Below are 23,665 nucleotides of genomic sequence, written 5' to 3' on the forward strand. Positions count from 1 at the left end.
CATGCAGTGGGCAGCCCAGCCTCCTCCACTCATGTTTTGCACAGAGAGGCCTTTAGCCATCACCCAGGCAGGTACCTCTTGCGTAGAAAGCCTTTCTGAGCATGGAACCAAGCAAGTTGTGCACTTTCTCCGGGAGGGTGAGAGTAAACTCTTGAATCCCAAAGAGGGAAGATGAAACTTGAGAAAAGAATGGTTTTGGCTCTCTTTGGGGGAAACAGTAGAATAAGAAGCACTGCAGGGCTAGGAAGGGCACGTGCCTGGATGGCTTTTGGGGCAAAACTACTTCTAATGCTTCCTAACAAAGACTTTTGCCCACCACTAGCACCAGGGCTATTTTTGCCTGGTGTACAGACAACTTTGCTATCAGCTGTGAAGAAATGGAAGTTCTGTTTCTGAAAACTGGTGCTGTTTGTTTGTTTTATTTATAAATACATTTATATACTACTGTTTCATTCTTTTAAAAAATCAAAGCAGTTTACAACCCTAACCTGTTCAGTATAACCCATTAAAATACAATAAAAGCAAAGGTCAGTTTAGAATGGAGAGCAAATGTTCCGAGCTAGCAACTCTTTCCTAATTTCAAGGAGTGCTGAATATATTAGAAGGTGCCCAGAGCGTCTTGCCTCTTCAGCACAACAACATTTCTGGTGGATGTGTTGACAGGCAAAGAACTTCCAGAAGCTCTGAAAATAACAGAATTGCTCTCTGAATGCTGCAGCTTGATCTGAGGCAAATGGCCTTGAGGGTCCCTTGGGGTCTTATCTGTGGGGCTGGGCTATGGCTCAGGTAGAGCCCCTGTCTGACATACAGAAAGTCCCAGGCTCAACATAGGAAGCTGCTTTATATTGAGTCAGACCATTGGCCCATCTAGCTCAGTACTGCAAACACTGGCTGGCAGCAGCTCTTGAGGATTTTCGACAGGAGTCTTTCCTAGTCCTACCTAGAGATGCCATTGGTGATGAGCTTAGGGCGTTCTGCACGCAAAGCAGGTGCTCTCTCACTGAGCCACGGTCCTTCCTGTTCAGTCCCCAGCACCTCCAACTGTGAATCGGGAAAACCCTTTTGAAGCCCTGGACAGCCACTGCCAACCCAGTGTAGATACACCAATGGACTAATGTGGCATAAGGCTGCATATTATGTTCCCAAGGACAGGTTGTTTCCGCTGCTTGTATGCGAAGTGTCCCTTCACGGAAACAGTGCACTAGCTGGAGCGCTTGCTGAGTAGAGCAAGAGGGGGAGGGGGAGCGTGCATATCAGTTTGATGCTGCATGGCAAGGTTCACTTGACCAGCCATCTGTAGGGCTGAAGGGTGTAAAGTGGGACATCGGTGTGTTTTGGCAGTAGGGTTGTATCAAGCTTAATTGTTGAGGTTCGTAAAGGGATTACCCCCCAGATGCAAATGTCCTGTGTCACTTTAAGGGAACCAGAAAACGCTGGCTCTGGTGCAAAGTGGCTGTGGTCAGGCTGGTCCCAGAATGTGTAGCATGTGGGGGATTGCAGTAAAAATACTTAGGAGCGTAAGATGCTCTGCAGCTGGATCAGACCAAAGGCCTGTCTGTTCCAGGCTTTGCCACAGTAGCCAGCTAGATGCCTTTGGGATGCCCACCAGCAGGGCCTGAAAGCAGTAGCTCTCTGCTGCTGTTGCTCTCCAGCCACTGCTGTGCAGTGGCATTTACTGCCTCTCAAGGTGGAGGTTTCATAAAGCGACCCTGGACTAATCTCTCTCTCTCTCTCTCTCTCTCTCTCAGTCCTTCCCAGACAAAGGAAGGTGTCATAATAAGATGCTTTATTAAAAATGGGGTCTCCTGATTCAGGAGAGAAGCAGCTGTTTCTAGGAGATGACAATCCCTCTCCACTTGAGGAAGGCCTTCTGCGGTTTCTTAGCAACCTGGCCATTTGCTGACCTTTGTGAATCAATATAGGACGTTCTGCCTCTCTCTGAAGTACTTTTCTCTGGCTCACTTCCCGTGTACTGGCAATGACCCTGCTATTTAAAAGGATGAGGTGCAGCAGCTGCACCCTAAAAACTTGACATGAGTGTCCATAAGCCAGAGTGTGCTTTGGGAGATGCAAGAAGTAGGCTGGGAATGAAATGGGTGTTTGTGTGTGTGTTGCATTTCCATATAAACATTCACAGAGTGGAGCTTGGGTGCAGAGAAAAAGCGAGAGGTGAGATTTAACAGATAATAGCATTAATTCCAAGGATAAGAATATAAGAACATAAGAAGAGCCTGCTGGATCAGGCCAGTGGCCCATCTAGTCCAGCATCCTGTTCTCACAGTGGCCAACCAGGTGCACTGGTGGCCACAGTGGCCAACCAGGATGCATCCTGATAGCAAAAATACAGTACATAATTGACATTTGCTGGAGACAAAGCATGAATATTGGTGGAAGGGGTGTTTTGTTTTTAAAGCTAGGTGTTAAAACCAATTTGGGGGTGTTGCAGTGAAGGAGAGCCATTTTCCAGCACTTGGTTGTTGATCTGCTTCCCAGTCTGAGAAGCACCAAAAGGCAAATGAAGAGCTTCTGATGGTACTGGGGATCACTGATTTCCTTTTTCATGCCCATCTCCTTCTGTTTTACCTTTAATAATGAATTGGTAGGTAATTATCCCAGAATAGCTGATTGCTGAAAAGGACCCCCAATCTTACAAATGTATCATTAGTTGATTGATTGATTGATTGATTGCTCTTGTATACCGCCCCATAGCCAAAGCTCTCTGGGCAGTTTACAGCAACCAAAAACATTAAAACAAATATACAATTTAAAACACATGTTTTAAAAACAATTTAAAACACAATTTAAAAATGTAAAACAATATAAAAACAATTTAAAACACATGCTAGTTTATTAAAAACATTGATGCCTCCTGTTTCTGTATCAAATCTGAACACCCAAGGAACCTCACAACAAATCTAAAATCAATCAAGCTAATACTAAAACAAGAGAGCCCGTGTGGCGTAGTGGTTAGAGTGCTGGACTACCACCTGGGAGACCAGGGTTCTAGTCCCCACCCAGCCATGAAGCTGACTGGGTGACCTTGGGCCAGTCACTGCCTCTCAGCCTCAGAGGGAGGCAATGGTAACCCCCCTCTGAATACCACTTACCATGAAAACCCTATTCATAGGGTAGCCATAAGTCGGAACCGACTTGAAGGCAGTCCACTTCTTCTTCTTCAGTACTAAAACAAAGAAACTGAAAACAGATCAATCATAACATCAAATCAGTGAGTTGCTGCTCATGGAGCAACCCTCAGGAGAGAGAGAGAGAGAGAGTGTGTGTGTGTGTGCGTGCGCTCAGGCTGTTGCAGTGAGGACAAGAATAGGGAATTCCCCTTGATGAGTGCCTCCACACTAGTGCTGCATTGGATGCAACCCAGCATGTATAAATTACTGTTAGTTATGCATAAAATGGGTTAATTCTCACTTGTTGGATTAAGTAGCTCCATCATGCATCACCAAAAGGAAGGTGCCATTATAACGGCATGTGTGATGGCAATTAACAGCATGTCTGTCCTTGATTTACCTGAGATCACACCTGCAGAGATGCGGGGAGTCTATGTAAGGCATTAATTTCACAGGATTACACTCTTTGGAATCAGGTTCCTAATTTTTTTTGCGTAATATTATGTTTGTCCAGCAGAGGGCAGAATCTATTCAGGTTCCTATGCAAGACATCCTGGTCTTTGCCTTGGGGTAGAATTTTTCAGTGAAGGTAGAGAGCAAAACTGGTGAGCTCCTCATTCCCCGCCCAGCCTCTGTACACAGCTGTTCTCACTGCTCCTTTTTAGCCTTCGCTGCAGTCAGTTTCTTTGATAAAGCAGAGTGAGGGACACTGCAGCAACTGCACAGAACAGCAAGTAGAAAGCACTTCGCATGTCCTATGATTTTCTTTTTCAATTTCTAATATAAGGTACAACAAAAGCATACCTAATCATTTATAACAGAACATGTCAAGACAAAATGGAAAACTGGTATGGCAGAGTGCTTGGCTGCGACATGGAAGGCAAAGGTTCAACTCCCCACTTGGCCCTGAAGCTCATTAGATGGCCTTGGGCCAGTTACTGTGTCTCAGGCTATTCTTATATATTTATCATTATTTATATACCACTTGATTGTAAAAAAAAAAGTCTAAGCAGTTTACAAGAAATATTATATTTATTAAAAAAACAGGAACAATTAAAACAGCAGTAAACTAAAAAAAATAGATCATGAGAAACCATAGAATGCTTTAAAAGAAATGGGGGTGCCACTGCATCTGACTGTCCTGATGCGCAACCTATACCTGGACAAGAGGCTACTGTGAGGACAGAATGTGGAGAAACCGATGGGTTCCCCATCGGAAAGGGTGTGAGACGGGTGTATTTTATCACCCTATTTTATCACCCTATCTGTACAAAGAACATATACGGAAAGCGGGATTGGACCGAGATGAGGGAGGTGTGAAAATTGGAGGAAGAAATATTAGTAATTTAAGATACGCAGATGATACCATACTCTTAGCAGAAACCAGTAATGATCTGAAACACATGCTGATGAAAGTTAAAGAGGAAAGCACAAAAGCAGGACTACAGCTGAACGTCAAAAAGACTAAAGTAATGACAGCAGAAGATTTATGCAACTTTAAAGTCGACAATTAGGACATTGAACTTGTTAAGGATTATCAATACGTCGGCACAGTCATTAACCAAAATGGAGACAATAATTAAGAAATCAGAAGACGGCTAGGACTGGGGAGAGCAGCTATGAGAGAACTAGAAAAGGTCCTCAAATGTAAAGATGTATCACTGAACACTAAAGTCAGGATCATTCAGACCATGGTATTTCCGATCTCTATGTATGGAAGTGGAAGATGGACAGTGAAAAAAGCGAATAAGAGAAAAATCAACTCATTTGAAATGTGGTGTTGGAGGAGAGCTTTGCGCATACCATGGACTGCAAAAAAGACAAATAATTGGGTGTTAGAACAAATTAAACCAGAACTAACACTAGAAGCTAAAATGATGAAACTGAGGTTATCGTACTTTGGACACATCATGAGAAGACCTGATTCACTAGAAAATACAATAATGCTGGGAAAAACAGAAGGGAGTAGAAAAAGAGGAAGGCCAAACAAGAGACGGATTGATTCCATAAAGGAAGCCACAGACCTGAACTGACAAGATCTGAACAGGGTAGTTCATGACAGATGCTATTGGAGGTCGCTGTTCAAAAGGTCGCCATAAGTCGTAGTCGACTTGGAGGCACATAACAACAACAACAACAAAACTAAAAAAGATATTAAAACACATCAATATCGAAATAATCCTGTTTCTGCCCTTAAAAGAGGTGCAGGTGTACCTTGCAGGACAGTGGAAGTGTGCTCCCATATATCTGTGCCATACAACAGTCATGGAACTATTTTCTTCCCAGACATCTCAACTGCTGGTACAACCAGCCCCCCCCCCCGAATTTAGAAAAATGTATCAGGGATTGTATGAAATGAGAGGATTGCAACTTGACTGTATCCATATGTGGCTTCCATGAAAGTTGGGCATTAAACCCAAGTATCTAAAGTTATGATGCTGTTCAATGGGTTGATTAGCCAAATTACATACATGTTTTTTTTCTTCCTCCCCAAAATTACCACTTTTGTTTTGGCGTGTTTAGATGCTCTTTTATACAGAACTTACTCAACCTTCTTAATAACCTTTGCATCCCAGTTAATGTGGTGGAAATCATAGCAATATCATCAGCATACAAGAGAACTGAAAAGGCTTTATTATCCTAATAGTAATACCTTTATTTATTATTTGATTTATATCCCACCCTTCTTCCCAGCAGGAGCCCAGGAACACCTTGAAGTTGGCCTGCTAGCAGGTCAGCAACCGGTGCAGATCTCTGAGCAGACGTGTCATGTGCTAAGGGTCTCACTCCTGTCAGCAACTGTGCTGCAGCATTCTGTATATTATACCCAGCATGGATTTTTTGCATTCTACAATGTTAAATTGAAAATACCCCCATGCCATTCTGCTGCTTCCCGTAAGCTCATTTCAAAACAAAACCTTACAAAACTTATAGTCCTGAACTCAGAAACGCTTGCTTAACAACCCTCTAAGTTTTCGTTTCGTGGCAATGCACAAAACACTCAGAGAATCCAGAGTTCACAGTGAAAAACAAGATTAAAAAATCCAGACCCCTGTTGGAGTTTTTTCTGTCAGAGTTCTCATAATTTGTTAAAATTAATTAAAAATCAGCCATGTTCACAACGTACCTGTAATCCTATTACTGACCTTGCCTCATACTCTGACCTTCATCTTCTGCAGTTTAAAAGTTTTTTAAAAATGCCTGGCTGTTTTTTAATTAATTTAAGAAATTTAACATTGCAATCCATGATAGCGCAGGCATGCTCAGTAAGAACCAACTGTCAGTGTTCTAAAAGCCAGACTAATAGCTGTTTGGCTTGGCTAATTGGGGGCCACACCCACGCCAGACATTGATTCTACTTTCAACAGTCGTGGCTTCCCCCCAAAGAATCCTGGGAAGTGTAGTGTGTGAAGGGTGCTGAGAGGAGACTCCTGTTCCCCTCACAGAGTTCCAGTGGCCTGAGGGGTTGAACAGTCAGTCCCTCTTCTGGTGACTGCAGCTCTGTGAGGGGAATAAGGTGTTTCCTAGGAACTCTCAGCAACCTTCACAAACTATGCTTCCCAGGGGGACGCTTTGGGGTACACCATGACTGTTTAAAGCAAAATAAAGGTCTGGTATGGATGTGGCCAGGGACAGCTTTGGTTGAAATCTGGGTGGGAGACTACATGTGGCTGCTGTAGAATACAAAGGTGGGGGAAACCCTGAAAAACAATGATACTGTTCACAATGTTTTCCTTTTGGAAAGAAAGGGGCTTTCCCTCTGCCCAGTGCCCACCCACCCAATCTCCTCCCCTCCCTCCCCTCACCCTTCCTTCCCCTCCTCCCCACTCCCTGCCTATCCCCCAGGTCACTTTCACCTATCCTAAGCATGATTGTACAGGAATAAATCCCATTGAACTCAAAAAGTATGCAAAAAATCAAACCTTCTCCCCTCCCCCCTTCTCCTGCTCCCCCATGGTCAGTTTTGCCTATTGTAAGCATGATCACAGGGAAGAATATCCCTTTGAACTCAATATGCATGCAAATGATCAGACCTGCCTTTTCCCTCCACTCCCTCTTTCTCCTCTCCTTCCTCCCTTCCCCCTCTTTCTTCTTCCTCCCCTACCCACTCCAACCTGCCCTCCCTTCCCTGTGGACAGTTGCACCTATCCTAAGCAACACTGCAGGGAAGTAAATCCCTCTAAACTCAATAAGCATGCAAATGATCAGTCCATTCTTAGCAAACTTGCACAGGATCCCATTTCTTACCTCCCGGATTAAAAAGCAAAGAAATTCACTAATAGGCAAAAAAAAAAAAACACCTTAGGGTTTAAGAACGTACCTATAGCCTACAGATATTTCTATCAAACTTTAAAAAGCAGGGAAATTAGGCAGCTATAGTGAATGCACCAGGGAGCAGGAGACCTGACCTTCTCTCTGAGATATTGTACTGCCCTACAAATTTGGAAAAATGCAAACACAATTTGGGTTGCTCTTTCACAGTCCAATCCACTTCCTGTGTAGCTTGGAAGAATTTGGTAACGTGTCTCTGAGCCTATGGTGAGTGGTGGCATCACCTGCAATCAGCCCAAATAAGACATGCGAACTCAGTATGTTTGCATTTTTACAAATTTGTAGGGCAGTACAGTATCTCAGAGAGGTCATTTCTCTTGCTCCCCTGGTGCATTCACTATAGCTGCCCAGTTTCTTTGCTTTTTAAAGTTTGATAGAAATATCTGTTGGCTATAGGTATGTTCTTAAACCTCAAGGGGTATTTTTTGCCTATTACTGAATTAACTGTTTCCATATCAAGCACAGGGGAAGGCTCACACAGAGTGAACTGCAATAGTCCAGTCTTGGACTCACCAGCATCTGAACTACTGTGGTCAAGCTCTCCCCGTCCAGGAACAGTCGCAGCTGTCTTACCAGGTGCAGCTGATAAAAGGCACTTTGAGTCACTGAGGATACCGGGCCTCCAGTACAGAACTGGGTCCAAGAAGCACCTGCGGACTGCGTGGCTGCTCCTTCAGGGGGAGTGCCATCCTGTCCAGGGCAGGCCATTGGCCTATTTCTGAGACATGGGAACCACTTGCCCACAGTGCCTCTATCTTGCCAGGATTCAAGCTCCGCTTATTTCTCCTCATCCATCCCACCACTGTGTCCAGGCACCGCTCCAGGTCCTGCACAGCCTCTCCTGATGCAGGGGTTGTAGACAAATAGAGCTGAATGTTGTCAGTGTGCAGATGGCACCTTGCCACAAAACTCCTCATGACTGTTCTCACTTCCCAGGAGTATCCCTCCGCCTGTGCAGCCTCTGAGACGGGCTCCCGTCTTGGATGAAACTTTTTCAGTTTTAAATCCAGTCAGAAGGGTCTTTTTTGACTGGGGATAATTTCTTCCGGATAAGGAAGAAACGTGAGATTTCCCACACAGCTTTGTTGTGATTGTTGGAGACTGGAATTTGTCAGAATTGTCTGTGAAAGAAGGTCTTCCAGCAGCTCGGATGGAGCGAGGATTTCTAGCTAGCTCAGCTGAATAAGTGACCCGTTTTTTTTTTCTTTAAAGAAAAACGGACTAACAGGCAAGCATTCTTCTGTCTACGCTTATTACTTTCTTATCTATACAGCTAAAGAGATTTGTCAAAGAACCAGCAATTAAGAAAACCTGGGTGAGTCAAAACTTTCCTTCTCTTTTACTCACGGAACTAAGGGGGAAGAAAATAAAAATAGCCTATCTTTTTTTTTATTGCAAAAAGCTGACATGGAAAATAGCATTATAAAGATTACAACGGATGAGGGGTTTCTGATTGGAAGAGAAAAGAAAAATCTTTTTGATTTTTAAGACTTTTGTGTAATATATGTCTGGGACTATTTTTTCTGATCTACTTTTTTTTTGACGAATCTGCTCATTCTTTCTGCTACTAGTTATTTGGACGCTGTGAACTAAAGCTGTTTTTGCACTTCTGGGCATATAAGAGATAAGGGCTGTCTAGAGTGTGACGCCAGTTGGTTTGAAAGATTAACTCCTTTGTAACTGGATAAAGAAATAAGCTGCTGTTTGCTTGGGACATTGAAAATTGAAGGAGTTTTGTTCCTTTGGCTTTAAGAATGACAATTAAGAAGATCATGGATGTACAAGAAGGGACTTTATCTTCAGACATGTTTCAGAAAATAATGAATGGGATTAAGTCAATAAAACAAGAACTGAGAAATAATAGTCAAGCGTTGAGAATTGAATTTGACGAAATGAGACAGGAGCTGAAAGAAATTCAGGATTCTATGAGAAAGGAGAATAAAGATAGATCTGGAAAACCAAAAAAGGATGAAAGAGAAATTAAAGGCAAGGTGTCATGGCCCCGTCAGAGGACTCCTCAGATGAGGACGACTCGGGAGTAACAGCAGCAGACCCAGGAGCAGCAGACTCAGAAGGAGACATGGAGGAGCCTCCTGAGAATCCAGCTCCTTCTCCCCCTCAGCTGCAGAGCACCCCAGATACAGCAGAGTCCCTGCAGCCAGACACAGACAGTGAACAGGATACTCCCCCCTCACCTGCAGAACATAGACAGCAGAAGGTCAGGCAGAAGAGAGGCAGGCCTGTCTCCTTAAGGCCCAAACGCTGAGGACTCACACCTGCTGTCAACCTTGCTCTTTATAAGGCACACCTTGGCTGCAGCTTGTTGCTGACTGCAACGTCAGGCGTGGCTTGTGTGTTCCTAGTTTCCTGGCACCCTCTTTCGGACTGACCCCTTGGCACTTGATCCCGGACCTCTACTGACCTCGCTTCTGGACTCCTGACTCGGCAAGTACGCTTCGGACAAGCCTGGCCCTTATCAGATTCCCTCCTCCTAAGACCTGGCAGATTTATGGCCAGACTGCTGGCTAAGGACTTTGCTTCCCTGCCAACCACCCAGGAATTTCCAGCCCCCACCGGCACTGCAGACGCAGTGTAGAGCTGACAGAAGGTTCAAACTATGGAGATTGGATTAAATATGGACATGGAAAAAGATTTGGATTTCCTGGCTGTGATGGATCCTGGAGACAAATATTACAGTTTGGAACTCAGCGCTGTCCCTGAAGGAATTGAAGAGATTGGAGATAAAGATATTATCGTTTCAAAAAAATTCCTGGACTGGAAGGATTTGATGGAACTTGAAATGGAGAAAGTTAACAGAATTAATCCCTGTTTTGTGTCAATGGAAAAATCTTCAAGAGATGTGCTAGTGTATCATGTAAAAAAGAGGAACAGAGATGCGGCTTTGCAACAATACTTCAGTGATACGTTCGGAATTGATGGCAAGAAAATATCTGTGATAAAGGAAATTCCTATCAGACTCTTATTATATGACTATGACAGCAAGATTATTGGGTGCGTAAAGATGGAAGATGGAAGATGGAACCAATACGGATAATGGAAGAGCGATTTGAAATTACTGGACTTAGTAGACTTGATGAGTTGGATTAATTGACATGTTTATCTAGAAAAAAAATTGATGGACATATATCTCAAGGATTGGAAACTTCTCTTTGACTTTTTGTAGAAGAATAAAATGATATGATGTTAATGAGGTTTGAAACCAATTAAGATAACCGCTGGAGGAAGGTGATTTTATAATCTATTAAGAGACAGGCTTGTTATATATTATAGATTTATAGCTGAACTACAACAAATCGGAAGTCAATATTTTTATATATTTTTTCTTTTTTTATTGTATTAGTTATTGATTTGTGTTTTTTCTTTTTGTATTGTTTTGGTTTTGAAAATTTGAATAAAAATTAATTGAGAAAAAAAAACTCCTCATGACTGTTCTCAGCAGCTTCATATAGATATTAAATAGCATTGGGGATATATTAGTGTCCTGCTTCACCCCATAGCGTAACTGCCAAGGGGCTGAGAAGCACTTGCCCAATGCTACTATTTGGACTTTGTCCCCTAGGTAGAACCAGAACCCAGTAATACAGTACCCCCAATTCCCATTCCATGGAGTCAGTCCAGGAGGATATTGAAAGCCGCAGAGAGATCAAGAAGCATGAAAAAGGCACACTCCCCCTGTCCCACTCTCTGTAAAAGTCATCCTTCAGGGCGACCAAGGGCGACTCAGTCCCAAGGCCAGGCCTGAGCCCAGATTGGAATGGATCTAAATACTCCATGTCATCCAAGAATGCTTGTAGCTACCCCACCACTACTCTCTCCACCACCTCCCCCAAGAAGGAGATAGTTGTGACTGGCTGATAGTTATTCCAGTGCAAGGGGTCCGGGCCCTGTTTTTTAGGAGTGGCCACGCCACATCCTCCTTCCAGGCAGCAAGGACCACCCCTTCACAGCGAAGCGTTAACCACACTCTGGACCCAGCCAGTCAAACTCTCTGCTAGATTTGATAAGCCAAGAGGAGAAGGGGTCACGAGAGCACATGGTCGGACGCGTAGCTGCCAACAACTTGTCCACATCAGCTGACTGCATAAGCTGAAACTAAAAAAAAAAATCTGCCCACTTGTTGATATCGCTTGCTATGCTCCAGAAACTTCCTAGCTGAACAAGCAGCAAGAGCATCAAGGACACATAACTAGTGAGAATCCCCTCTCTAGTGTTTTCCTTCCATTTTTAAAAAGATCAATTACAGTTTTTGCTGGTGAAAGTACTGATTCTTTCACAAAATAACACCAGCCATGTTACCATGTAAGACATTACTGGAGTCCACAAGAAGGGTTGTTTTTGTCAGAGAGCTTTATGTAGTGGGGTCAAAAGCACCTAAGGAATCTATTTGACAAAATAAGGATGTGGCTTTCAAAAATACAGAGAGCAATGAATTTGTCAAAATAAGGTGTATTTTTCAGATCACGTTTTCTTAGTGTAAAAGCGTATTGCACTTTTGGTTATCCAGAGATCTTTGCTTCCTTCTCCTGCTGCAAGTAACTGGGACCAGGGGCAAGGGGGGGGGTGCCTATTCTTTGTTAGAACATGCTTTGCTGCCCCCTAGTTGCTTCTCACAATCCCAGCTGCTGCCCCTTTCTCTTAAGCAAGTCGTTGGTTGGTTGGTTCTTCCATTCCCTCTGCCTTAAAGAATTAGGTGCAACTTACCTTTTGGAGGAGGCTGAAGCATCACAACGAACAGCATTTGAATGGGTTTGTTCTGTCCCCCTTCTGAATGAGCGTTTGAAGCTCAGAATATTTGTGTGTGTTCACAAGCATGCTGTAGGCCCGTGTCCTACAATGGAAGGGGGGAAAAAACCTTCCTGCCTGAGCTAAGACTGATGTTAAGGACCCAGGGGATGATTGCTGTGAGGGATCTCAACTTCTTTGTTGTGGCCACCTGTTCTAGGGCAGCTCTCACTTTATGGCCACCATGGAATCATCACAATATGATTTCTTCAGCCGAACACATGTACAGAGCATGCTCTTGATTTTGTTTACTCGACTGGGCAGGACGATGGTAAGAATGTAAGGAGAGTCAGTGGCCCAGCTAGTCCAGCATCCTGTTTTCACAGGGGCCAACCAGCTGCCCGCAAGCAGGACCTGAGCATGAGCCCACTCTCCCCTCCTGCGGTTACCAGCAACTGGTATTTGGAAGCATACTGCCTCCGACTACGGAAGGGAGAGCGGAGCCACAATGGCTAGTAGCCATTGGTAGCCTTATCGTCCATGTATTTGTCTAATTCTCTTTTAAAGTGGCCATCACTGCCTTTCATGGGGATCTGAAAGCTGGAATTAACATCTGTCCCTTTGCCATGGCTGGATCATTTCCTGTTCAGATTTAGACTTCTAGCAGCCTTTTTCTTTATGCAAGAGTGAGGGGCCTATTGTAGTTATCAACAGCCCACTCCAGGAGGCTCTGGAGGGTGTCCTCCTGGTGCGGTTGGTGCTTCTGTTGAAGCTGTGCTCACTCTGGCATGTGCAGAGGGCTTGGGCAGTTGGCAAGAATCATGCCGTCGTGCCCTCCATCCGAGCAGAGCCTGTGCAGCTCCCTGGCACATGCCTCAGCTGAGGGCAGTGAAGCCAGAGAGCCAGAACACAGGTAGAGGATGGCTCATGCTGAATCCAACCAAACAGAGGTTAGGGCTCATTAGTGGGCCTCTTCTTTGGCCGAAATGGTGCCAGAGAAGAAGTCCTTTTCTGTTATTGAGGCCTGGTGGTGGAGACAAGATGCTTGGCCGCATCCAGCCCACCACCTCTGCATTTGACCTTTGGCATCTACCAGGGAGGGTTGGCTGGCTGGTCCAGGAGGTTGTAAATTCTTCCTTGTAAAAGGGGATGGTGCCAACTACCTTCAAGGAGGCAGTAGGCTCCTCTCGAAGAAGCCTAACCTGGAGCTGGGATGGCCGGGCACGGCTTATTGGTAGAGCACCTGTCTTGCATGCCGAATGTCCCAGGTTCAGTCCCCAATGGCAGCTCCAGGTACGGCTGGGACTGTCCCTCCTGAAACTCCGGAGAGCCCCTGCCAGTGAGTGCAGACGATGCTGAGCTGGAGGAACCAATGCTCCGACTCGGTATAAGGCAGCTTTCTGAGTTCCTTTGATGTCAACAACTATAGGCCAGTTGCCAACATCCCCTTCCTGAGCAAGGTGCTTGAGTGGGCCAGCTCCAGGCACTCTTGGATGAAGCTGATTTGCAAGATACATTTTAATCCAGTATCAGGCCAGGTTCTGGAACTGTAACCAGCTTGGTTGCCCTGTGAGATGACCTCTGCTGAGAGAGGGACGGGCGAGCGTAGACCTGTTGATTCTCTTGGACCTCCCAGCAGCCTTTGATGCCCTCAGCTATGGCACCTGTCTGGATAAGCTGTCTGAGTTGGGTATTGGAGGTCCTGCACCGCAGTAGTTCCATCCCTGCGTGGTTGTTTGATTCCCCACAGCAATTATGTTATGGGATTCTACAGAGCTCTACTTTTATTTGCCCTGACCCCATCAAGCTATGTAACATCTGCCTGAAAGCGCTGGGTATGGTTATCTGGAAATGTCGACTGAGATGTCCCCAATGTGCAGACGACACCCAGCTTATGCTCTCCTTTTCTGAATCACTGCCTGAGCACAGTCATGAGCTGGATGAGGACTGGGAAGTTCAGACCCAATCCAGACAAGATATTGGTACTCTCAGTAGGTGGTTCACCTGCCCAGTTCATGGTGTTCACCCTGGAGGGGGTTCTGCTCCCCCTAGAGGATCAGGTTCACAGTTTGGGGGTGATCTTAGATCCTGGATCCAGGATCCAGCTCCTCCTTCCTTCCTTCCACCATTCTATCTGGTCCTGGTCAAGTATTCCACATCCTCTTACAACCCTGAGCACTGCAAAGAGCATCAGCTCATTAGGAGAAGTTCACATCCGCAAGCCCCACTGATTCTTTCCAGCCATGACATTAGAAAAATCAGTAGAGATTGTATAAACACATCTCATGCAGTGAAACCTCAAGCTGGCACCTGCTATCTGTGCCAAGGAGGAATTTGTGGACTTTTCTAATTCTGTGATGAGAAAAATTTCCCAGATATGAAATTAGATCCCCTCTCTCGATACTGGCACACCCTGTTCTGACAAGCTTCTCAAAGTGAAGAGCGGGCTGGGATCTTGTCAACACGGGGTTTTGTGGATGTTTGCTCTGTTCACAAGGCAGTCACAGGAAGCAGATGGACTCTTGCGCTGTGTGTGGTATTAGCCCAGCAGTGATTGGGGTGGGCGGGGTGGGAGGGCATGGGTTGAGGCCCTCTTTCTGACACTAGGCATTGCTCCTGCAGCTGCCTGGGGCCAACACGCCTTGACCATTGAGAGTTCTCCATCCTCTGAGGCTAGATTGTAGCTCCTCTTTTGCTCTCTACTGTGCTGCACAGACTGATCTGCTGTGTTAATGCCAACCTCTGTGTTTAATTCTCTCTAAAATGACAGAAATCGCCTGCCAAGAAGCTGAGCCATGCCATTAGTAAATCTCTTGGTTGTGTACCCACTAGAGAGCCTCCTCACCCTGTGTACCCGGAACAGCCAGAGAAGCCCCTTGACCTTGCCCACATAGGGTGAGTATCTGTTTGTTCTATTCCAGTGGGGATGCTTTCTGTGACTATGCATATAGCATCTATGTTCTGGAGAGGTTTCTAGAACTGAAGAGAGAAACCATCTCTGCATGAAAAGCATGTAAATAACAAGCCAGTGGAGATATTTGTTCAGTGAGCGCCCACAATTGTTTCATGGGTCCTGCTAGCGCTACTTTGCAGTTTGATCCTTCCAGTTGGGTTGTGGACAGATGCTCAATTCCAGGACTTCATTCTGTAATTTGTTAAGTGCTAACAGAAGATGGGCTTACTGCAGCCTTCCCCAGCCTTATTGAGTGAGCAGGACCTGACAGGAATCTACCATTCTGCTCTGGACCCATTGCCAGGGACATGGATATTTTTAAGCGCTCTCTTTCTCTCTCTGTGTGTGTGTATGTGTGAGAGAGAAAGAGAGAGAGAGGTCACCAGATTAATTCAGGAAGTGATGTCACAAGTGTTAAATTGGGAAAGGTCCACAGGAGCTTCTTTCTACTTGGACAAGGCCAGTGATGGCCCAGGAGAGAAGGTGTGTCTGTGTTCATAACAAGCGGGCAATGCTGGTTTTCTCAGGCTGAACTTAGTGAGGTGGCTCTGTTGCTTTACTGAGGCTTTGCCCTCCTGCAGTGGATGTCGTAACATGTTGCCTGGTGGAGATGGAGAGGTATGGCAGTTTTCCCAACATCTCTCCCCCCACCCTTTCTTTTCTAATTTCAACAACAGTTATTTCAGCAAGAGGTGCTAATGGGTTATTTTTCCTTATAAAGGTATTTCAGATGAAATGGCTGTAAAGTTGAGATGGGCAATTTTCAGCCTGTGGTGGGAGCAGCCACTGGTCCCAAAGTGCATTCATGCAGCCTCTCAGCCGCTTGGAATCCAGCAGATGGCTTTTTTGGGGGGGGGTAGCAAGGGTGGCAACAGCTTTCCCCTGTAACTGTTATGCTTCAAGCTTTCATGGTTGTAAGGAGAGCAATCCTGAAGAGGGGCTGAACCAAGGCTAGGGAACATGCCCTGGCTGTGAACTTCCCAGAGGCATCTTGTCTGCGTGCGGTGAGAAACAGGGTGCATGGATAGATAGGCCTTTGACCACATCCAGCAGGGCTTCTCTTACGTTTTACAAGTGCCAGGCCCGTTTCTGGTTTCAGGGTTTCTGTGAAACCTAGGCCCCCCCAACTAATTTGAAAGACCACTTCCTTTCCTTTCCTTTCCTACAGATTCTCTCAGGTGTCAAAATCAGCAGAAGGGGCCCTCTTGGTAGTTCTACTACCCTGAGAAGTTTGCGGGGAGGTGGCTCCGGGGAGGGAATTCTCTGTGGCAGCCCCTAAATTGTGGAATTCCCTCCCTACAGAGATGGCACCTTCACTGCCCAGTTTTTGTCATATGTTGAAGGTGAACCTCTTTGCCCAGGCCTTTGACACCTGAGATGTATCTTTTTGGGACCCACCCTATTTTATTAACTGTGATTTACACTGATTTTAATTGCATTTTTAAATTGCTGCAGCCCACCCTGTAACCTTAGGGTGAAGGCTGGTAAGAAATCTGTTGCTGCTGCTGCTGCTTTCTCTACCTCTGGAGGGCTGTGTTGGATAGCACTTCCAGAAGCAAACCTTGAGGGCCCATGGTTTTGCTGGCTTGGGGCAAGAGGGTCTGCTCAGATGCAGAGCTTGGAAAAGTTACTATTTTTGAACTACAACTCCCATCAGCCCCAGCCAGCATGGCCACTGGATTGGGCTGATGGGAGTTGTAGTTCAAAAAAGTAACTTTTCCAAGCTCTGCTCAACTGTGTGCCAGGCATGGTTCAGCTGATGTTCCCATGTGGGATGTCTTCTCTCTTCAGAAGCAAATAGGCAGTTGGAGCTTCTGTTGACTTATGCAGAGATATTCAGATGAAGCTGGAATGTGGCGTAGCAGCATCAGGCAGGGAAGGCTGGATGCTGAGTGTGGCACTCAGGGACGAGGCAAAGAGGAGGAGGAGAGGAGAGTTAGCAAATGCTCGTGCACGTGGCTTATTCTAACACGCAGCTTTATGCAGTGTCAGAGCATGTGCAGTGTGGAATCATTTTTTGTGCAGTTGGGTATGTGGAATTTAATAAGGTGTTAGTTTAAGAATCATCGACTCATACAGATTCAGAGGAACAGAGGAAACTACCTTATTATTTTATTTATTTATTTATTTATTTGTATCCCACCCTTCCTCCCAGCAGGAGCCCAGGGCGGCAAACAAAGCGCTAAAAACACTTTAAAACATCATAAAAACAGATCTAAAATACATTAAAACAAAACAGCGTTAAAAACATTTTAAAAAAACAACAACTTTAAAAAAGGGTTAAAAACATTATTAAAAAACATATTAAGCAATTCTAACACAGACGCAGACTGGGATAGGTCTCAACCTAAAAGGCTTGTTGAAAGAGGAAAGTCTTCAAAAGGCGCCGAAAATATAGCAGAGATGGCGCCTGCCTAATATTCAAAGGGAATCTGAACTTTGGTTATCTAGCTGAGTGTTTCCTGCTCTGACTGGCAGTCCTTGTCCAAGGTTTTAGAAAGGGGCCTTTCCCAGCCCTATCTAGAGATGCCGCTGGGGATTGGACCTGGGACCTCCTGCAGGCAAAACGTGAGTTCTGCGACAGAGCTACAGCCCAGCTTTCTTCCAAAGCTTATTAAAGTTGTTCCTTAAAGCAATAGTTGAGGAAATAATAAAAAGACAGAAAAAATGAAAGCTGTTTCCTGTCAGTAGGCTGTGGTCCAAAGACCATCTCCAGCAGTTGCAATTCTGCTCAGCCCTTGGCTTCTTCTTCCGCAGAGCTGAGCCCTGGAAGCACAGCGTGTTCTCTCTCTTTTGCCAGAGCGCTTGGCACATCAGAGGGCAGGCCCCCCAACTCTTCTTCTGGTTCCCCCGTTGTCCAGGCTGCCCATCCTCCCATCTCCGGCCTTTCTACCTCCTCTCAGTTTTAACAGCCAGTGCAGCACAGGACATTGGTGCCATACTACAGTTCCCAGAATTCCCTTGTCCTGGAGAACGAATTCTCCAAAAAGACTTGCATTGCAAGATTCGGTTCAGTTCGACACAGGCTGTTCCGAAGGCAGGCGGTGTCTGACAGAGAGTCCCTGGCTGAGACAAGGGCAGCGCTGGGCCCAAGCCAACCACCAGGCTCTACAGACAGAACTAAGTAGGCACAAGGCCTCCAGGCAAAGTGATGCACAGCCAGATCTCCTCCTTCAGAGTTGTGAATAATACATAAGTACCTTAATATAGACAACAATTGTGCAGTTTATGAGGTGCTATTTTGTGAAGAGCCTCCGTTAATCCTTACCGTAAAAAGGAAACGCAAACAGAACCGTCAGCATATTTTTACAGGGATGATAACTGCTTCATTAGGGTGCAGACCTTGGATGCCACAATGATGACAGGGGAGCTCCACAGTCACTCGCTTGTGCGCTTTTTTGGGGGGAGGAGAGACATTTGTTATTTTGCAGGTGGGATTCAATCTTATACCGACAAGTTCAGGTTCTGCAATTAAAGTGTATTGAAATCCAATAAATAAATAAATTTGGGGCTCTTGCACAACAAAATTGATTTTTTTGTGGGGGGGGGATAAGGAAAGTGCTGGGAAAATGAGGGATAACAATTGCTTGATGAGATGTCGTATAACCGTCCTGCAAACAAATCAGAATGAATGCTGAATAAACAGCCAGCACCATATAACCTTCCCACAAATGTTGTGCAAACCATTCAGGATGAATGCTCAGTAAACCCTGGGGTCTGCCACGCGATCAAACAGGGTAGCCAACATGGTGCCCTTTGGATGCTGTTGGACTGAAACTCCCATCAGCCCCAGCCAGCATCAGTCAATAATGAGGGGCACCGCAGACTCTTACTCGGCTGTAACTCAGGGGGCGGCCAATGTAGGGTGGATGCTGCTTGACTGCGTTGGCCGCCCCCTGAGTTACATCATAGTAGGAGTCTGTGGGTGGTTCTGATCCAAGAGAGGTTCCACTGGCTGCAAGTGCCATCCAGTCAGGATTCACCCTCTGCCCATCAGAGGCTGTTGTGAGGACAGGCACGGATGGTGGCAGTGCAGGCTCGTCCTAGGACAGGGACTTAGCTTGGATGCTTTTCATACATTCTGTTCTGATGTTCTTTTGAGCCTCTGTGGGCATAGTTTGCCATAGAAAAGTACCACACAGATAAGTGGCTGGTGAGGGCACCTTGCATGCTCCACCTGTCTGCCTCTGCGCTTACCTTCCTCTTCCTCCTCCTCCCCCTGCTTGTCTCCAGAGGTGGGAGGGAGTCAGGAAGAGACAGCCATTTGCCTAGTTCTCAGTGCCTCCCCCTGTCTGAGCAATTTTTCAGGAAGCATAGACTGGATGGAGAGAGCAGGCTGGTGGGAGATTAGATTTGGCTTGGGGGGGCAAGGAACAGGACATAGTCAATTAATTTAGGTAGCCCACAAAAGGTGTCTCGCTCTGACGACGATCGGACACATGTTAGAGCGGCTGCGGCAGCCTATCATGTGGCAATAAGGGCAGCAAAAAAAGATTTTTATGCTGCCTCTATTGCATCTGCAGAGTGCTGTCCCAGTAGACTGTTCCAAGTGGTCCGGAGCCTGGTCGGTCCAGTTGCTCCGGAACCAATGGAACATGCTAAGGCCTCCTGTGACGAGTTTCCTAAACACTTTGCGGAGAAAATTGATCGTATTAAGAGTGCTATTCCGTGCGCTGTGGACACAGTGAGCGAGCCAGAGTTGACCAGTGGCGCTCTGGTGGTGTGGGATCGGTTCCAGCTTCTTCCATCTGATGACGTGGACAAGGTACTTTCAACCTTAAAGCCAACCACTTGCTTACTCGATCCTTAAGAACATAAGAACATAAGAAGAGCCTGCTGGATCAGGCCAGTGGCCCATCTAGTCCAGCATCCTGTTCTCACAGTGGCCAACCAGGTGCCTGGGGGAAGCCCGCAAGCAGGACCCGAGTGCAAGAACACTCTCCCCTCCTGAGGCTTCCGGCAACTGGTTTTCAGAAGCATGCTGCCTCTGACTAGGGTGGCAGAGCACAGCCATCACGGCTAGTAGCCATTGATAGCCCTGTCCTCCATGAATTTGTCTAATCTTCTTTTAAAGCCGTCCAAGCTGGTGGCCATTACTGCATCTTGTGGGAGCAAATTCCAGAGTTTAACTATGCGCTGAGTAAAGAAGTACTTCCTTTTGTCTGTCCTGAATCTTCCAACATTCAGCTTCTTTGAATGTCCACGAGTTCTAGTATTATGAGAGAGGGAGAACTTTTCTGTATCCACTTTCTCAATGCCATGCATAATTTTATACACTTCTATCATGTCTCCTCTGACCCGCCTTTTCTCTAAACTAAAAAGCCCCAAATGCTGCAACCTTTCCTCGTAAGGGAGTCGCTCCATCCCCTTGATCATTCTGGTTGCCCTCTTCTGAACCTTTTCCAACTCTATAATATCCTTTTTGAGATGAGGCGACCAGAACTGTACACAGTATTCCAAATGCGGCCGCACCATAGATTTATACAACGGCATTATGATATCGGCTGTTTTATTTTCAATACCTTTCCTAATTATCGCTAGCATGGAATTTGCCTTTTTCACAGCTGCCGCACACTGGGTCGACATTTTCATCGTGCTGTCCACTACAACCCCGAGGTCTCTCTCCTGGTCGGTCACCGCCAGTTCAGACCCCATAAGCGTATATCCTTGCCCATCGTGGCTCATTATGAGCTGCGAAGATAGACTGGGTGAGGGGATCAAGATGGTGGTAAATACATCTCTCGAAGAGGGAGTAATGCCATCATCGCTCAAGGAGGCAGCAATAAAACCAATCTTAAAGAAGCCCTCCTTGGATCCCCAAGATCTGAACAACTTTCGCCCAGTCTCAAATTTGCCATTCTTAGGCAAGGCGATTGAGCGGGTGGTGGCAAAACAGTTGCAAGCGCACTTGGAGGAAGCGGATTATCTGGATCCATTTCAATCAGGCTTCAGGCCTGGACATGGGACTGAAACAGCCTTGGTCGCCTTGGTAGATGATATGAGGAGGGCGTGGGATAGGGGCGAATGCACCTTCCTTGTCCTCCTTGATCTTTCAGCTGCTTTCGATACCGTTGACCATGTTATCCTCCTGGACCGCCTGAAGAGGTTAGGCATGGGGGGCACTGTATTGCAGTGGTTCCATTCCTTCCTCTCTGGTAGGTACCAAATAGTGGATGAGGTCTTGGATCCTTGGCCTCTCACTTGTGGGGTGCCACAGGGTTCCATCCTCTCCCTGATGCTGTTCAACATCTATATAAAGCCGCTGGGGACAATCATCAGGAGATTTGGGCTGCAATATCATCAGTATGCGGATGACACGCAGCTCTATCTCTCATTTAAATCGTCACCGAGGTTGGCTGTAGAAACCCTGTCCAAGTGCCTGGAGTCGGTGAGTGGCTGGATGGGAAGGAATAAGCTGAAGCTGAACCCTGACAAAACCGAGGTACTGTTTGTGGGAGACAAGGGAAGGCTGGGGGATGTGGACCTGGTGCTCAGTGGGGTATGTTTGCCCCTGAAAGACCAGGTCCGAGAGCCGAGCGGCGCTGTATCAACTCCATCTGATACGGAGGCTGCGCCCCTACCTTCCCAACCATCTGCTCCCACCGGTAGTACATGCCCTGGTCTCTTCTCGCCTAGACTACTGTAATGCGCTCTACGTGGGGTTACCCTTGAAAACGATCCAGAAGCTGCAACTGGTACAGAATGTGGCGGCTCGTCTGATTAAAGGCAACCGCCGGCAAGATCACAGCACTCCAGTGCTGAAGGAGTTGCACTGGCTACCGGTTGTTTACCGGGCCCAATTCAAGGTGTTGGTTTTGACCTTTAAAACCCTACATGGTTTTAGTCCAGTCTATCTGAAGGAGCGCCTCCAGCATCGTCAGGGATGCCGCTCAACAAGATCAGCCTCAGAAGACCTTCTCTCGATCCCACCGGTTAAAACAGCTAGACTGGTGAGGACTAGAGAGAGGGCTTTTTCAATAGTGGCCCCCACCCTGTGGAACTCTCTCCCACATGACCTCCGCCATGCCCCTTCTATGATGAGCTTCCACCGGGCCTTGAAGACCTGGCTCTTCAGGCAGGCTTTTGGGGTGGGTTAGGTTTTTACTGTTATGGTTTTAAATTTTAACGTTTTCATGTATTGTTTTTTATCTTGTACGTCGCCCAGAGTGGCTGGACAACCAGCCAGATGGGCGACTAATAAATTTAATAAATAATAATAATAAAATAATGTCTGCTTATTCAGATGGTCCTCTTCAAAATAATACCAGTTACAAATAAACGCTCCATGATTTTCAGAGTGGGATCCTAAAACACAAGGAGGAAGCTGTTGTGCCGAGCTGTTCATTTTCTGCACATCTTGCAGACTTCCTTCTTTGACGAGGCCATTTGTTTCCAGGGAGTCTTCAGGTGCCTGTACCAAGAGCAGCCCTCTAGCTCTTCTTTTCTAGATCTGCGTTAAAACACGCAGCAGTACCTTGCCAAGTTCCCATGCTGGGGAAGGGGGTTAGGTGAGGGAAGTGGAGCTCGTGTAGGAAGCATAATTAATCTTTTGCTCTCGGGTCCAAGTTTGGTTCTCCCCCCACCAGATACATTTTGCCACTCCTCATATGACCTTGGCAAGCTGGAACTCTTGCCAAAAATGCCAAATTCTGCAAAAATTCAGCCCTTGTATTCAAATAGGTTGCATGTTTTATAAATGAGCAGCTTTGCATAATTTGAGCACAGGATTAGAGGTTTCCTTATATTTGTGTATGTGTGTGTATTAACAACAGCTATGGCCTGAACCTAAACATGAGGCTGTAGAAGTTAGCAAATAAACAAAATTAGATTTTTGTCTTTCTGGTAATTCTAATTCTTTAATGGAGCAGATGAATCTGTGCCAACAAAATCACGTGGCACTGTTAATCTCTGCATTTCCCAAAGTCATTTTATTTCTTTTTTAAAAATTGGAACGATGGATGTAGAATGGTAGGAAGGTTGCTGTTGTTGCTGTACCACTTGTATATTGAGGCTGTCTGCCACAAAACCTTTGGGCAAGGTGGGCTTACCTGCGGAGCTGGCAACTGGTGGCCCCTAGTCCCAAATACTGGACCCTCTAAATTTGAAAAGATAGTCACAGTGCATTTGATTGGCTCAAAAACACCTGCCTTGGAAGCTGCTCTCTACTTCTGGAATGACGCTTGCACCTGTTTTTAAGGGTTTATGTATTTGCATGAGAGAAGTTTCTATGAGAGGTACTATGAGAGAGAAGCTGCTTTTGCAATGATTGAAGAGAAAAATCTTACTTGCTGTTCATTTGGCAGTATTTTGGGCAGCCTGTACCTTTTATGGCTGTTTTAATTATGTTTAGCTATAACAGTTCTCTGGAGCGGAGGCTGGTCTCTCTCCACCCACAAGGTTGCAAAGGCATAGTGTTCATTTCTACTTAGCTGGATGTCCATCTGGTAGAAAGGAGACAATGCCTCCAGACTCAGCGCCACCATGAAACCTGGTTTTCATGCAGCCCCTTCCT

At 45.9% G+C, this 23,665-nt stretch overlaps 1 protein-coding gene across 2 annotated transcripts in view; it reads left to right on the forward strand.

Moving 5' to 3' along the window:
- DTNB (dystrobrevin beta) overlaps positions 1-23,665 on the forward strand; it is a 139,330-nt gene that overhangs the window by 34,747 nt on the left and 80,918 nt on the right. For both annotated transcript variants that reach the window (XM_061625917.1, XM_061625915.1), the window contains one exon: positions 14,971-15,095. In XM_061625917.1, the coding sequence (XP_061481901.1) occupies positions 14,971-15,095 (125 nt within the window). The remainder of the gene's footprint in view (positions 1-14,970; positions 15,096-23,665) is intronic.

The sequence above is a fragment of the Rhineura floridana genome, chromosome 4 (assembly GCF_030035675.1).
Source record: "Rhineura floridana isolate rRhiFlo1 chromosome 4, rRhiFlo1.hap2, whole genome shotgun sequence".
NCBI lineage: Eukaryota > Metazoa > Chordata > Lepidosauria > Squamata > Rhineuridae > Rhineura > Rhineura floridana.